General features: G+C 35.3%; 2 protein-coding genes across 3 annotated transcripts; both read left to right on the top strand.

The window, feature by feature from the left end:
* Positions 1-3160: 3160 nt before the first annotated feature.
* Positions 3161-9519, top strand: LOC129872921 (nonsense-mediated mRNA decay factor SMG7-like). 2 transcript variants are annotated; one of them, XM_055947876.1, is made up of 7 exons: positions 3161-3367; positions 3484-3506; positions 4491-4616; positions 4707-5300; positions 5474-5596; positions 5757-5968; positions 7201-9519. In XM_055947876.1, the coding sequence occupies exons 3-7, from the start codon at positions 4554-4556 to the stop codon at positions 9170-9172; spliced, it is 2964 nt and encodes a 987-aa protein (XP_055803851.1). In that variant the 5' UTR covers positions 3161-3367; positions 3484-3506; positions 4491-4553; the 3' UTR covers positions 9173-9519. The 2 variants fall into 2 exon arrangements, with proteins under 2 accessions (XP_055803851.1, XP_055803852.1); XM_055947877.1 differs by lacking the exon at positions 3484-3506.
* Positions 9520-10569: 1050 nt separating this feature from the next.
* On the top strand, positions 10570-13091 carry LOC129873259 (uncharacterized). The gene is made up of 3 exons (XM_055948316.1): positions 10570-10780; positions 10866-11023; positions 12598-13091. Exons 1-3 carry the CDS (start codon positions 10700-10702, stop codon positions 12692-12694), a joined length of 336 nt encoding a protein of 111 aa, XP_055804291.1. The 5' UTR covers positions 10570-10699; the 3' UTR covers positions 12695-13091.
* Positions 13092-13100: the final 9 nt, after the last annotated feature.

Raw genomic sequence — 13100 nt, 5'->3', positions numbered from 1 at the left:
ACACATTCACCTTTCATTTCATTTATATTTTCTAAAATAAGAGAAAGTGGATATAATACTTCTGCTCTATGCGGTAATACTGTATAAGGCTTTGCCTCTTCACGTTAAGTAAATCAGTTCGAATTAGCGGAGGAAATGATCTCTTATCGGTTATCGCAAATTGAATATAGAAGAAAATAGTCTTTTGAAATGTTTTATACAAAATCAAATCTCCTGAATTTTCATTGGTCACGCCAACTGAAACATAAACAGCTAATTAATGGTTATTGGTCTCCTAGGTGACAGTCCAGTGACTTAAAACAACATTTGAACCATCATACATGATGCGCAAATTCAAGTCTCAAAAAATTTGTCCAATTGGGCTTGGAAAAACAAGAAGAGATGATAAACTCAAGCCCTGGAAGGAATTTGGACATGTCAACGTACAGGCCCATGACCTGGAAAGCCCATGCATAATAATTCAAGGAGAATTTTCGCATATAGCCACTCAAAAATATTTTAATTATGCTCCATAGTTATAGTTTGCTAATTACAATTCGTAGCTATAGTTATAGCAACGCTTGTATAATTCGCGCAACATTTGTATATATTTGTATAATTCGCTATACAATTTGCAGTTTTTGTATAACGTTTGTATATTTTACTATACAATTCATGCACAACGTTTGTATAATTCGCTATATAATCTGTAGTATTTGTATATTTTGCTATATAATTTGATTCGCGCACAAATTTTATATAAATCACGCGAATTATACAAAACTTAAACTGAAATTACATCTAGATGTTTGTTGCGAGCTATAATTAATTTAAACTATAGCTATGTTAGCTAATTAACTAGTATATATTTACTTATCCACATAACATTGTCACAACTCACAACACATGGACACAAAGCTAATCATGATGTTCGATAGCGTTTAGCCATATATTTAGGGGATACTAAACATGTCTTTAAATGATTTACACAAAATCTTTTCGTTTTTCTTTTGGCAGAAAAAAATAATGTTATTTTCTTATTTTTAAAGGCGCGCTTGCGTGTGTGGTGGTGGTGGTGGGGAGTGTGTGGAGGAGGAATTTGATTAAATAAAGAAAAAGAGTAGAATAAAATGTAGCTTTGATACGTCCGTTTGAACATAAGGGCAATATTAGCCCAATTTTGTAACAACATAGACATGAACGATTTTTATTATTAACGAAAGGTAAAAAATAAATTATTTTAAAGTAAAACAAATTGCATGCATCCGTTCTGATATTATGTCGATCTTAGAGCAGTAGAGAAGAGTTGCCATGCAATTCCTTTAGTCTTTCTTGAAAGTTTCAAAGGATAATTGGGAGTTAGATTGAAAAGAATTTACAAATAAATTAAAATAAAAGATATTTATGTAAACAATATTCAAATCATAATGGCACAGAAAGAACCAAAAAATATGTTGTTTGATAATGCACTAACTTCTAGAGTTCTAACCTTTTGATTAGACAAAAGGACTTTGGTTAATCATGTTATCAAGTGAAAGATATGTCAAGTATCTTTGACATGTAGCATGCTCAAAACTGTCCTTTTTTATTCTTTCTTTAATCTTCTTGAACATAGAAGGTCCTCATCAAGTTGTAACATCTCATGTCCCTACAACCCACAATAATATATATATATAATACCATAACTACTCACAATCTCACATACAAAGTATTATCTTCAGCCTAATAATAGACCAATGCACATGGTAAAGGTTATTAGTTAACTGCTTTTCTCTTTTAGGACTAATGTATTTTATAGGAGCCTGATTGAATTAAGCCCAAATCAAAATGTCTAAGTGGTGGGGTAGGGGAGTCTAATCTGATAATTCCACTTGGCAAGCCCACACTTTATCCAGCACAAAAATTCATGTTGTGTATTTTTTTATCCAATTGTAGACCAAGATATGAACCTAACACCAACTATATAGACCCTTAGTGGACCATTTTATCTTTGACTATCTGTATTTCTTCAAATTATTCTCATGAGTTGGTTGCTTCTGCTGTCAAAATTACACTGGCTTTTTCCAAGAAATTCATATTAATAATTTCAATGGAAAGATCTAGAGCCATGAAGGTATTCTAGTTAACTAAAGCATAAAAACAAAAAAGATGTCAAATTAATAAGTTAAATTATAGCTACATAGAGCAAGCAAGCTTGTTTATCCATAACAAATTAAGATTATTTTAGCACAATAAAAAAGTTAAGACGACATCCCACCAACCCACCAGCTCTCCTGAAACATACAGTTAATATTTTAGAACTTCTTCTAGTAATTAATATAATGATTAGAAAAAAGGACAAGTAGATTCATGACTTGTCTATGCAAATTAACTATTATTAACAAATTCAGGGAATCAGTTGAATTATTCATAAGCTAGGATGTTGTATTAGAAAAGTATTGAATCTAGTATAGTTTAATGAAATTTAGCTTGGATTATAAGGAATAAGATGGAGTTGCTTTGTCAGAAAACTAAAAACAGAAAAGAAAATTAACAACGATGGTGACTCAATTTTTTTTTATTTTTTATTTCTCATTCGAGCTTGATATATATATATTGAGACTCTAATTAATATAAATTCGTGCCAGGTACAAATTATTACTAATTTTATTATACGTTCAAATCTAAAACTTAAAACATGTGATTAAAAATAAAGAGCTTCTGTTTATCCCACTAAAATTCTTAACGATATATGATAACTCTACTTTTTAATACTCCCTTGAATAGATAAATATATATAGTATAAGATGCTGATGGAAGGTAGTATATAATAGATTAAATAATTGAGGCATATATAAATTGATTCAAATATATATTTAAAAGTGTGATTTAATAATCAATAAAGTCGATTAAAAATTATATATTTTTTAAAAATTCAATTGCAGTAAGGGAAAGCAGAAATGAGAGGAGATTATAAGATGTAAAATCTAACTATCAACAATAAAATAAAAATTTAATTAATCAATCAATTGATTTACTAATATTTCTTCCAAAATCTTTAAGTTTAAATCATAGGTAAAAGATTATTCAAATAAGATCATCATGAAACAGGACGTGGAAAAAAAAAAGTATTCGAGGACAAGGGGCATTTTATTCTTTTCACTCTACTCATTAATACACAGCCACCTTTTTATTTTGTCTATTTCACACAACTATTACAACCACAGTTGGCCAAAAATTCTGTTGTTTTTCTTTCTTCCCCTGTCCTACTGTTCCCTCCCTTTCCCCCATCTCTCTCTCAGCTTATCAAAAGTACTTCTTTGTTCTAACCCACTTAGTCGATTGACTGTATCTTCAATTTTCTGCTGTGAATTTCAAGTTTCAATTTCTGTTTTATCCAATTCTTGAGGTATTGTAGTGTTTCTTTCATTTTTTAAAGACTTTTTCATCAAAAAGTAGTAGCTTTATTTATGCCTTGTTTGATTCTTCTTTGCTTGACTAGTTGTCTAAATTCTTCTTTTTTAGGTTTAATTTCAAGTTACAAAAAGGTACTTGCTGTTCATTACTCTACCCCCTTTTCCTTTTTTCTTCTTTGAAGATTTTAAAATCAAGTTTTACTGTGAAGTATTCTTCTTTTGGAGATTGTATTTACGCTTGAAAGAAAATAATTCTGTATAAAACTGGAATAGTTGTTCATGGGCATGGGATAATTGAATGCATCATTTGGTGGTGATCACTGATCACTGTCAATTTCTTTCTGGAAAGTTGATTATCAGTTTTCTATTCTCTTGTGTTGCTTAAGGTATGGAGTCAGAAAGTCATCTGAAATTCTTTATCAGTTTTAGGTTTTAGTTGACTTTGTGCTTCAAACTGGTCCTTTTTGGAATTTTATAGGGCACAAGGGAAGACATCTTCCTTTTTTTTTTTTTCCTTGTACTAAATTTGTGGAGTCATGGCTACTGACTTTTGGATATTGACCCCCTTTTGCTTTCTTTTAGATGGCCTTGATATTTATGGGTGTTGAATAGTACTCCTCTATTACATATTAACTGAATTTGTCAGACAATGCACACATATTAAAAAATATTCAAAGACATAATTTGAACCATACTTTTCACTATTGACCTTTGTAAAATCATAAATATAACTTTGCAAGTAATGTGATTTATCTCCTAAAAAATATAAAACTTCAATAAATGAAAGGGCAAATATGGAAAAAGTTTCAAACATCTATCTTGAACTTTGAACAATTCAATTATTTTGAATGAAAAATCTCTCAAAAATTCAATTAATATGGAATAGAGGGAGTAGTTGAGTTAACTGACCTGTGAATAAACTATTCGAAATTCCACAAGTAACAAAATGGATGTGATGTTGCTGTGGAACTAGATAAAGGAGAGTTTAACATCGTAAGATCAAAACTAGTACGTTGCAAGTTAATTGATTTTCTCTTCATAGTTCGTACTCAATCCCCTTTTCTTTCTTTCGGTTGCTGGTGCATTTGTTAAAGAGGTACTTGATCGCTCATGTAGGTACATTTGTGGTGGTGTCATCAATGAGATATTGATTGGTACTGAAGTTTGTTCTTAGCAGTCATGGCCGCTGATTCAGCTGCAGCATTCAACGATCAGAAGGAAAAATTGAATACTTTTCTTGAGGTGACTTATTGAATCTGTTTTAAATGTTTTACTTTGCTTGTGTGCTTCTTGTGATGGAAAATTTGCTAACTTATCTCATCCATGTTGCAGATTGCAAATACAGAAAAACAACTCTTGACATCAATTTACTCTAAAGGCCTGTTGCACAAAGATGTCCAAGAATTGTACCACAAAGCCCGTGCCAGCTATGAGAATATTATTGTAAATAATTATGAAGCAGTGGGGCTTCAGGAAGTTGAATTCTCTCTGTGGAAACTGCACTATAAACACATTGTTGAGTTCCGTAAAAGGATTCGGCAGGCTAATGCCGAGAAAAAGAAAATTGAAACACAAGAAGGTGATTCAAGTGCTGTCCGAGAGATTGACAATCATATGGAAGGGCTCAAGTCATTTCTATCTGAAGCTACTGAATTCTATCAGGAGTTAACTAAAAAACTCAGAAAAAGTTGTGGGCTCCCCAGGGAACTGCTACTCTGTAAGAATGGTGGCATGTCACTTCCTCTTGTACCCATGAAGCTGCCTCAATGCCAATATGCATGCCACCGTTTTCTAATTTGTCTGGGAGATCTGGCCAGATATGGTGAACTTTGTAAGAAACCGGATGCATTTAAGTGGTCATTAGTGGCCACATACTACTTTGAAGCATCTAGGATATGGCCAGACAGTGGAAATCCACATAATCAGGTAGATTCTATGGTTAAATTCGTTGGATAGTGGAGACCTTGTATTTCTTTATGTTTCCTCTTTCGTCTTTACAACCTTCAAAGATACAAGATTGTCAGTTATTGTTTCCTGCATCAAAGTTGAGAAAAATCTGTTTCGAGGCTCTTATTATGATATTTAAATTTCATTTGCAGCTTGCACTATTGGCAACATACACTGGTGACCCCTTCCTTGCCTTATACCATTGCGTCAGAAGTTTAGCTGTTAAGGAACCATTCCCTGATGCCTGGAACAATCTTATGCTACTCTTTGAAGAGGTGATGTCAAAATATTTTCTCTTAGACTTCATTCTTCTTTTCTCGAGTAAAAGAAACTTGAAGTATATTATTTCCCTTATGATTTTCCCTCCATCTGCTGTGATCCCTTTTGAGTCTACAGGACTAAAACATCTTTTCATTGTTTCTTGCGAATCTGCAGAACAGGTCATCTATTTTGCATTCATATTCCAGTGGAGCTCGCCTTGATTTGCTAAAACCTTCAGTGTGGTGCTCCATGGATGGTATAAATCATGCAACCAATGGTTCCTCAAACAAGAATATGCCAGAAGCTGCTGAAACTGTTACCACTGGGAAAGCTGATGTATGGCTTCTGTTTGTCAGATTGATGAGTTTCTTTCTTGTATACTCCAGGTACACATCATTTACTCGCTCGAGTTATTTAAATAGGGATTTGAGATAGTCCTCCTGCATCATCTATTGTTTTTCACTTAATCCCTTTCCGCCCCATAGTTGCTTTAGTTCTATGTGGAGGAAGTTAACAAGCTCTGCTTGATTTAGCCTGCTTGTTTAACCTACTTAAAAATGTGTGTGTTTTTCAACAGTAATTTCCAAGTATAAACATTGCACTGTAGGCACTAAATACTGGTAACCGAGGTTTCTATTTGCTTTTAAATGTTAAGTTTCACTGATATAGTTACTTGCATTGCTTCTAAGAATTATTCCATGTGAAAAATTATCAGGTTAGATTGGTGCATCCACAAATCTGCTTGCTTTTGTTAAATAGTAAGCATATATAAGGATTACACTGATGTGCTGTTTTCTATTTGTATTTGTGTGAAGGAAGATTTTTTTGTCAATGGTAACCTCAGCTATTTTTGGCTCGTGATACCAGGTGCAGATTAAATAGGTATCTCCGTGGTACTCCTTTCGAGTACCTGGGATTAGTGCACCAAATATGGTGAAAATCTTCAGACTGGCATTGGCAACAGAGCCAGTCACTTTGGTTTGAAATGACGCTATTGAGGGCTATGGCATTACAGAAACAATTTTCGTCTTTTGTAGCTTCATGTGCAGTTTGTTCACCTTTTTGTTTTCTCTCTTTTTAAAAATCTTTTTTTAGTTTCTTTTTGCTATTTTGAGTGGGTATTCTGAAACACTTCCATGCCAAACAAAAGGTGAAACTATTGGTTTGGTATTTACCTCCATGGATATCATGCTTTATGTAACACAAACTGATGAAGCTGCTCCCCTCGTTAAGTAACTGTTTTCTTTATATCTGAATCAATGATATCAGAAAAAATGTAATGCAGCATCTCAATTCCCTTGTTTCAAATGAAACACTCCATTTGAAACTTACTTATTTATTTGATAGACTCTAGGCTGGTTAAATCCATGCCTTTTGAATTAATTCTCTCAACTAGGCTCGTCCTTTTGATTTCTCACATAAAACCCTTCTTCACCCAAAGTTTGCCTTTGAAGTTCTTTTTTATAACTTAATTACTAACTTTAACTTCGTTCTGGATAATAAGTTAGTGCTTCTAGATCTTGATAAGCCAACTCTAGTGGCTTCCTTCACATAGTCATAAATTATGTTAACTAGTTAGTTTTGAAACTCTAAAACTTCAGCTGTTTCTGGAATGCAGCTTGGAAGACTTTCAATCTACTCTTGCATCCACTGTGGGACAATTGGAAGGTCTGGTGGTAATGGATGATGATGAATTAAAGGCTGCTCTAGAGTCATACCAGTTAATGGATCCAACAAGAAAAGGCCCTTATCGTGCTCTTCAACTTGTCTCTGTTTTCATCTTTATTTTCCATAGCCTGACTGAGAGCGGGAATGGAGTGGATCCAAAGAAAGATAACAAGCAGCAATCTGCATTGACAGAGCTGGCAGTAGCTGCTACTTTTATTTGTGCTGGTCGCCTTGTCGAGAAAGCTGCAACAAGAAATAACACACAAACTTGCCCCCTTTTACCCACTGTCTGTGTGTTTGTAGAGTGGTTAGTGAACACACTTGATAGAGCAGAAGCACATGCAAGAGATGAAAAGGTCCAGAGTGCTATGTCTTACTTTTTTGGTGCTTTAGCTGATCTTCTGAATCGACTTGATCCTTGTGAGACTGAACTTGCTCCAGAAAGTACTGCTCTTTGGGAAGACCATGAACTGAAGGGGTTTGATCCCATGGCCCATGTTCACAAGTCTTTGGACTTCATGAGCCATTTGGAATGCATAGATAATTTCACTATTAAGAGTGTGTGTCGTTCACGGCGTATCTTTCGTGGAGCAAGTAAACTGGCTCATAGATCCAGTCACTTAAGAAAATGGATCTCTTGTGATAAAACAGGCAAAAGATTCCACATCAGGGAGTCAGAATTAGCAGATAAGGAAAAGTCAGGAGTAGCTGAATCTGGTTCAAGTCTTCAGGTAAAAGAGTCCTATCAGAATAATTGTGGAATGGCAAAGGAAAACGGAGAGATTCAAAATCACCCTTGTCTCAGCAGCCAATCCATTACCACAGATGAGGAAGAAGTCATTCTCTTCAAGCCCATCACAAGACATAACTCAGAACCAATATATACATCAGGCACCTTATGTGATCAATTCTCCATCAATGTTATCAATGGAACTGCGACTTCTGATGAATCTTTGCGCCGTGCTACGTCTTTGATTTCTGAGCAAAGCAGTCCACAGAATGATATTTTCAGTTTTCGTCCCGAAAGTACAAACTTGAGGTACAATAAGCCACTCAAGCAATCTGCAGCTTTCCCGGCCGGACCTCCATCTCTGAATGCTTGGGTCCTTGAGAAGGAAAGTCCAAGAAATGAGAGGGGGGTAAAGGATTTAAATAGGCAGCAGTTAAGCCCAATTGATGAACTATCTTCTGAATCTTTATCGGGTCTCTCCTTAAAGGAAACTAGAGATCACAATGTTCGTTCCATGCCAGTTTCTACAACTATGTATGATACTCCTCCTCCGTATGTCACTCCAGTGCCCTCAGCTCCACTGTTACCGGAAGATGCATCTTGGTTTAAGGGAAACTCATCAGTTTTCCCTAACAAGAGTGCATTTGGGACGAAGGAAGGGGACGGTATTCTTGGCGCATCGCCAGTGGGTGGATACTCAAGTCCATCTACAGTTCGTGGACCGCTTGATTTTGTTGCAGGTGCTCCCGGCTTTATTGAGGGGTACCCACCATTACTTGGAATGAGCTCATCTGAATGGCTGTATCACTACAGAAACAGTCAAAACTTCGAGCGAGTCAGCAATCCGGTATGGCCTGTTCACTCAAATGCCCCAGCAACCTATGGAAACCTGAACGCGACCAATCTTACAAGGTTTGATGTCTTGGATCAGTGGGGAAATCACTTGGCTTCTAGTCCCATGGTGTACTTGGAGAGCCCGCAGTTGCATCCAAGTCCTCCCCTTGCCTATGGTGCAGAAGAAAGAATAATCGATAAACATTTTCTTGGTTACCAAAGAGCATCCCCGTATGTATGTGGCACTGGAATGGACTTCAGACAGGAGCAGCCAACGCTTCTTAACTATCTCAAAGAGAGAGAACGGCAAATACCACCAGAGTCTCAATATAAAGGTCCTAATTTTATGGGAAACTAAGCTCTATGAATACTCATATCTATCAGGCATTTTCCACCTGGTTTGCCTTAATTCTCAACTTATAAATATATGAATTGCGGCATCACAAACTTTCTAAGCGTGAAATATGTGCCAGTTTAGATGGATGAAATATAGAAATGTATGCATTCAATTGGTTGTGAACTGAGAAAATGCTTTCAAGAATGTTGTAACTTTTAAAATTGTTGAAGATGAATGCACTTCTCAATTTGTATAGTTTTGTTTTTGTTGAAAATCATTTGCAGTGAATGGTTATATCAAAGAATTGTAGAACATGAGCATACTGACTGTTGTTGGATTACACTGGATATATTGTTGTTTGGTGAGCATATTAACTGTAATCAAAGATTTAACTCATTTCTCTAATGTTGTCGTATTGGTTCAAGGTAGTGGCGGAGCTACTTATTTTGTGTATATATATACGTTATTGAATCCCCTTGAGATAAATGTGGCATACTTTGCTAGAATTCCTGGCTCCGGCATTAGCTCAAGGAAGATTGGATCTAAGGAAGCAACAGTTCCTGTATATGAAGTTTTTTCTTTTGGCTTCAACCTTCAATGTTATGGCAGACATGTTTTTACTGGCATCTGTGTATTTTAAAAGGCTTTTTGGGGTCGACCTCGGGTGGGGCGTAGTAAAACGCACTGGGATGATCTGTGGGGTGATCTTGAGGTGTAAGTTCCAGGGCGTATGCTTAGGCATTGGGCAGTTTTTAAGCTTTCCTAATTAATATTAAAATTGTTAAAAAAGCTCCTTGAATAAATACCAAAAATACAAAATTCAACTTGTTACTAAGTTTAAAAACTTAAAAATCAAAATATTTTTTTATTCCTGGTCCGAATTTTATTCCTTGTCTTCACTTTTCATCGGTAAAGGGGGGAAAAATGATCATTATGCAAATTACAAAGCAAAAGTGCAACATTCTTCATCACTTACTCTAGTTTGGTGCTTCTATAGGTTCTTTCTTTGCTTGTCTTTTTTTTTTTTAAGAGCAAAGTTATATATATATATATATATTTTTTTTTTAAAAGACGGTCTTTTTAGATGAGAAGTTTTGAATATAGTTTAGTTGATTGTTGATTAATGTTTTAAGATGAAGGCAATTTTATGTATATTTTCATCTTGTATCAAGCAAAATGCCTCGTTTTACGTTGGCGCCTTTTAGAAAAGGTTTCTGGACTTTTCTATAACCTAAATTGTCAGAAACATTTGGTACTTGCAACACGAGGTATTTAACCAAAATATTTAAAGTTTAGCCACTTTTTCATACTACAAAATAAATTTGGACAAAAATAATCCTAGCTAAAACACGCAAAAAACTCAAATCTCACTTGTCAAAGTTTTGATTCCTCAACACCTTATGTTGGGCCAAAGTTAGTTTGGGCCGAGGTGTAACTGATCCAATTTACTGGTATTCCCCTCGAGATTCCCAAATCTCCTTCATTATATTCTTCCTGTTTTTGGAGTTTAAAATCAAAATCAGATCCCATCACTCAAAAATCACAAATATGGAGTCGAAAGAATCAAGCAGAGAAGAATTATCATCAGCAAAAGCAGTTCTTGTTGGAGCTTTGGCTACAGGAGTCAACGTCTGTACAATTTCCCCCTTTACGATTCATGCTTCAACTTTAAATTTATTGATTTAAGTAGTTGATTTTTTTTGTTTGGATTCAGGCTCCTACTTGGAATACGCTAAAGATCGCATTTTTTATGCTTGTTGTGTGTCTTGCTGTTATGTTGGGGTTGGCTTTTTCCTCAAGTGACTTCTCTTTGACTCTCCATGTTGCATTCCTCTTTTTAATAACTGGAACCCTTTTCGTACTTCTTAGCAGGTATGTTGCGACTTCTATCATTTGATATCGGTAGCTTGTATTACTTCTTTTGCTTACATGTGAATGTATTATGTACTTCAAAACTGTTAACTAAGTTTGTATAATTCGATTACTGGATTTTGGATAAATAAGTAAAGAATCCTTACTTTCCCTGGTGAGGTTGACTAGATTCCCGTAGTACCCGGAGTAAGTGATAAACTATAGAGTTCCAGGACCATACGACTGACCAGTTGATTCATTTGTTGAATTATTTCTTTTGAAAGGAAAGTTGATCTCTAGGAAAAAAAAGGTTTTTTGTAGACTCATTAGCACTTAGTGGATGAATGATCTGCATTAAGGTGTTTCATCCTCCTGTGTATCATCTTTATCTGCAGAGAGAGAAGTAATCCATTTTCCTAGAGAGATAAACTGGAAAATAGTACTGTAGACAAACTAAACATTAGTCGGCTGACATGGTCATGTTGCCTTTTGGCAGTTTATTAGATTGTTCGGTAATGCATGTCGGACCTTCTTGTTGCCTACTACAGTAGTAAAAAAGTTAAGACTGAAAAAGCTTTCTGACTTGATATTCTTTTGTAGAAACTTTAATATTCTGTAGTTGGGATTATCAAGTTTGACATCTAAGAGTCTTCTGAATTTCATCAATCCTTTGGTTAATGGTTAGAAGGGGTTTACTTTGTTGAGATTTTTGGAAATGAATTTAATATGTTGATTGAGTGTGGCGTAAAAAAGCATTCTGATCTTTGTGAATGAAGTAAAGGACAAACCTTTAAGTTATAGATTGAATACTCCTTCGACTTTCAGCTTTTAGTTTACAATTCTAGGTTAGTAGCTGATCAAGTAGCTAGTTTACATTCTTCCATCATGTAGTTGGTTGAATCCAAATTATTTCATGCTCTCACAACTTGTCAAAGAAAATAGTTGTGAAGCTTATGCTAGCCTTAGAATCTTTCTGCATGTGAGTGTAAGCAGTCTCAAATCATGTAAAAACAGTCCTTAGCTTCATTCAGTTTTGGAACTAATTCTGGCCCCTCAGGCTTTGGTGTAATAGCGCAACATGTGATGTTTGAGTTAGACTCACATCACGAGTTCAACACCTACAACAGAAAAGAGCCTGCTATTTAAGTTGAGAAGGGTAGGGGTAGGATCACCCATCATCTGTCGAGTTTTGAACTGTGTGCCACCGGCTCTCAGGAACTTATCAATTATCAGAACCAAGTTATGGAACTCATTTGGTCATTACTTTTTTGATAAGTAACTTGTCGAGTCATTACAGAAAACTGTGTAACATTATTTTATGGTTTTCCCTATGTATTAGCTTTCAACTTTTCATGGTATTTTGACGTTAGAAAAACCGCCATCTCTCTCTTTTCCTCCCGTTTCCCACTTGCGCTGAGTGCCAGACCTACTTTTGTCTGCACTCGACAGTTTGTGAAATTGCTACTTACTCAACTTAACATCCAGTTGCATTGTTGCTCAATTCAAGTTTCACTTAATCCTATGAACTACTATTATATTCTTCAATCACACGACAATAGTTGAATTTAATGCATAGTTTTTTGTTTGTCCTATAGGTTTCTAGCAGAGACTGGGTTTGTTTCCATTGAACATCAAATGGAGGAAATAGGCTTAGCACCCAGAGATGAAGATACAAGCAAGAAGACGAGTTGAAGCTTTTAAAATCAGATTTATCATTACATGATGACTTTTCCATTAAGATTACATTTTGCACGTTACAATCATGATGATTGAAAGCTCAACCTTGACCTATATATCTTGTCGGAAAAGCAAAAGACAAGGCGCTGTAGATCTTGTGCTTAATCTTTGCCATCCTCAAGGTCTTGTAAAAACAGCTCTTTCAATGCTCCTTTGGTTCTTTCTCCTTCGACTTCCCTTTTTTCTTCTTAATGAAGCAGAAACACGAACAGCAGGGAAGCTGCAACAAGAATTTCATTTTTCTCTTGTTTAGTCTTCACAAATGTTACTGAAAATCGTTATGTATATATGGGGGGGCTTCATGCCCTTGATCTGTATTCTCTCTTTTATTTATTTGTCCTGTGATTCTATTCCCTATTCC

This window comes from Solanum dulcamara, chromosome 11, assembly GCF_947179165.1.
Source record: "Solanum dulcamara chromosome 11, daSolDulc1.2, whole genome shotgun sequence".
In the NCBI taxonomy this organism is placed as follows: Eukaryota; Viridiplantae; Streptophyta; class Magnoliopsida; order Solanales; family Solanaceae; genus Solanum; species Solanum dulcamara.
The sequence above is the reverse complement of the archived record's forward strand: the minus strand, read 5'-3'. Positions and strand labels throughout refer to the sequence as shown.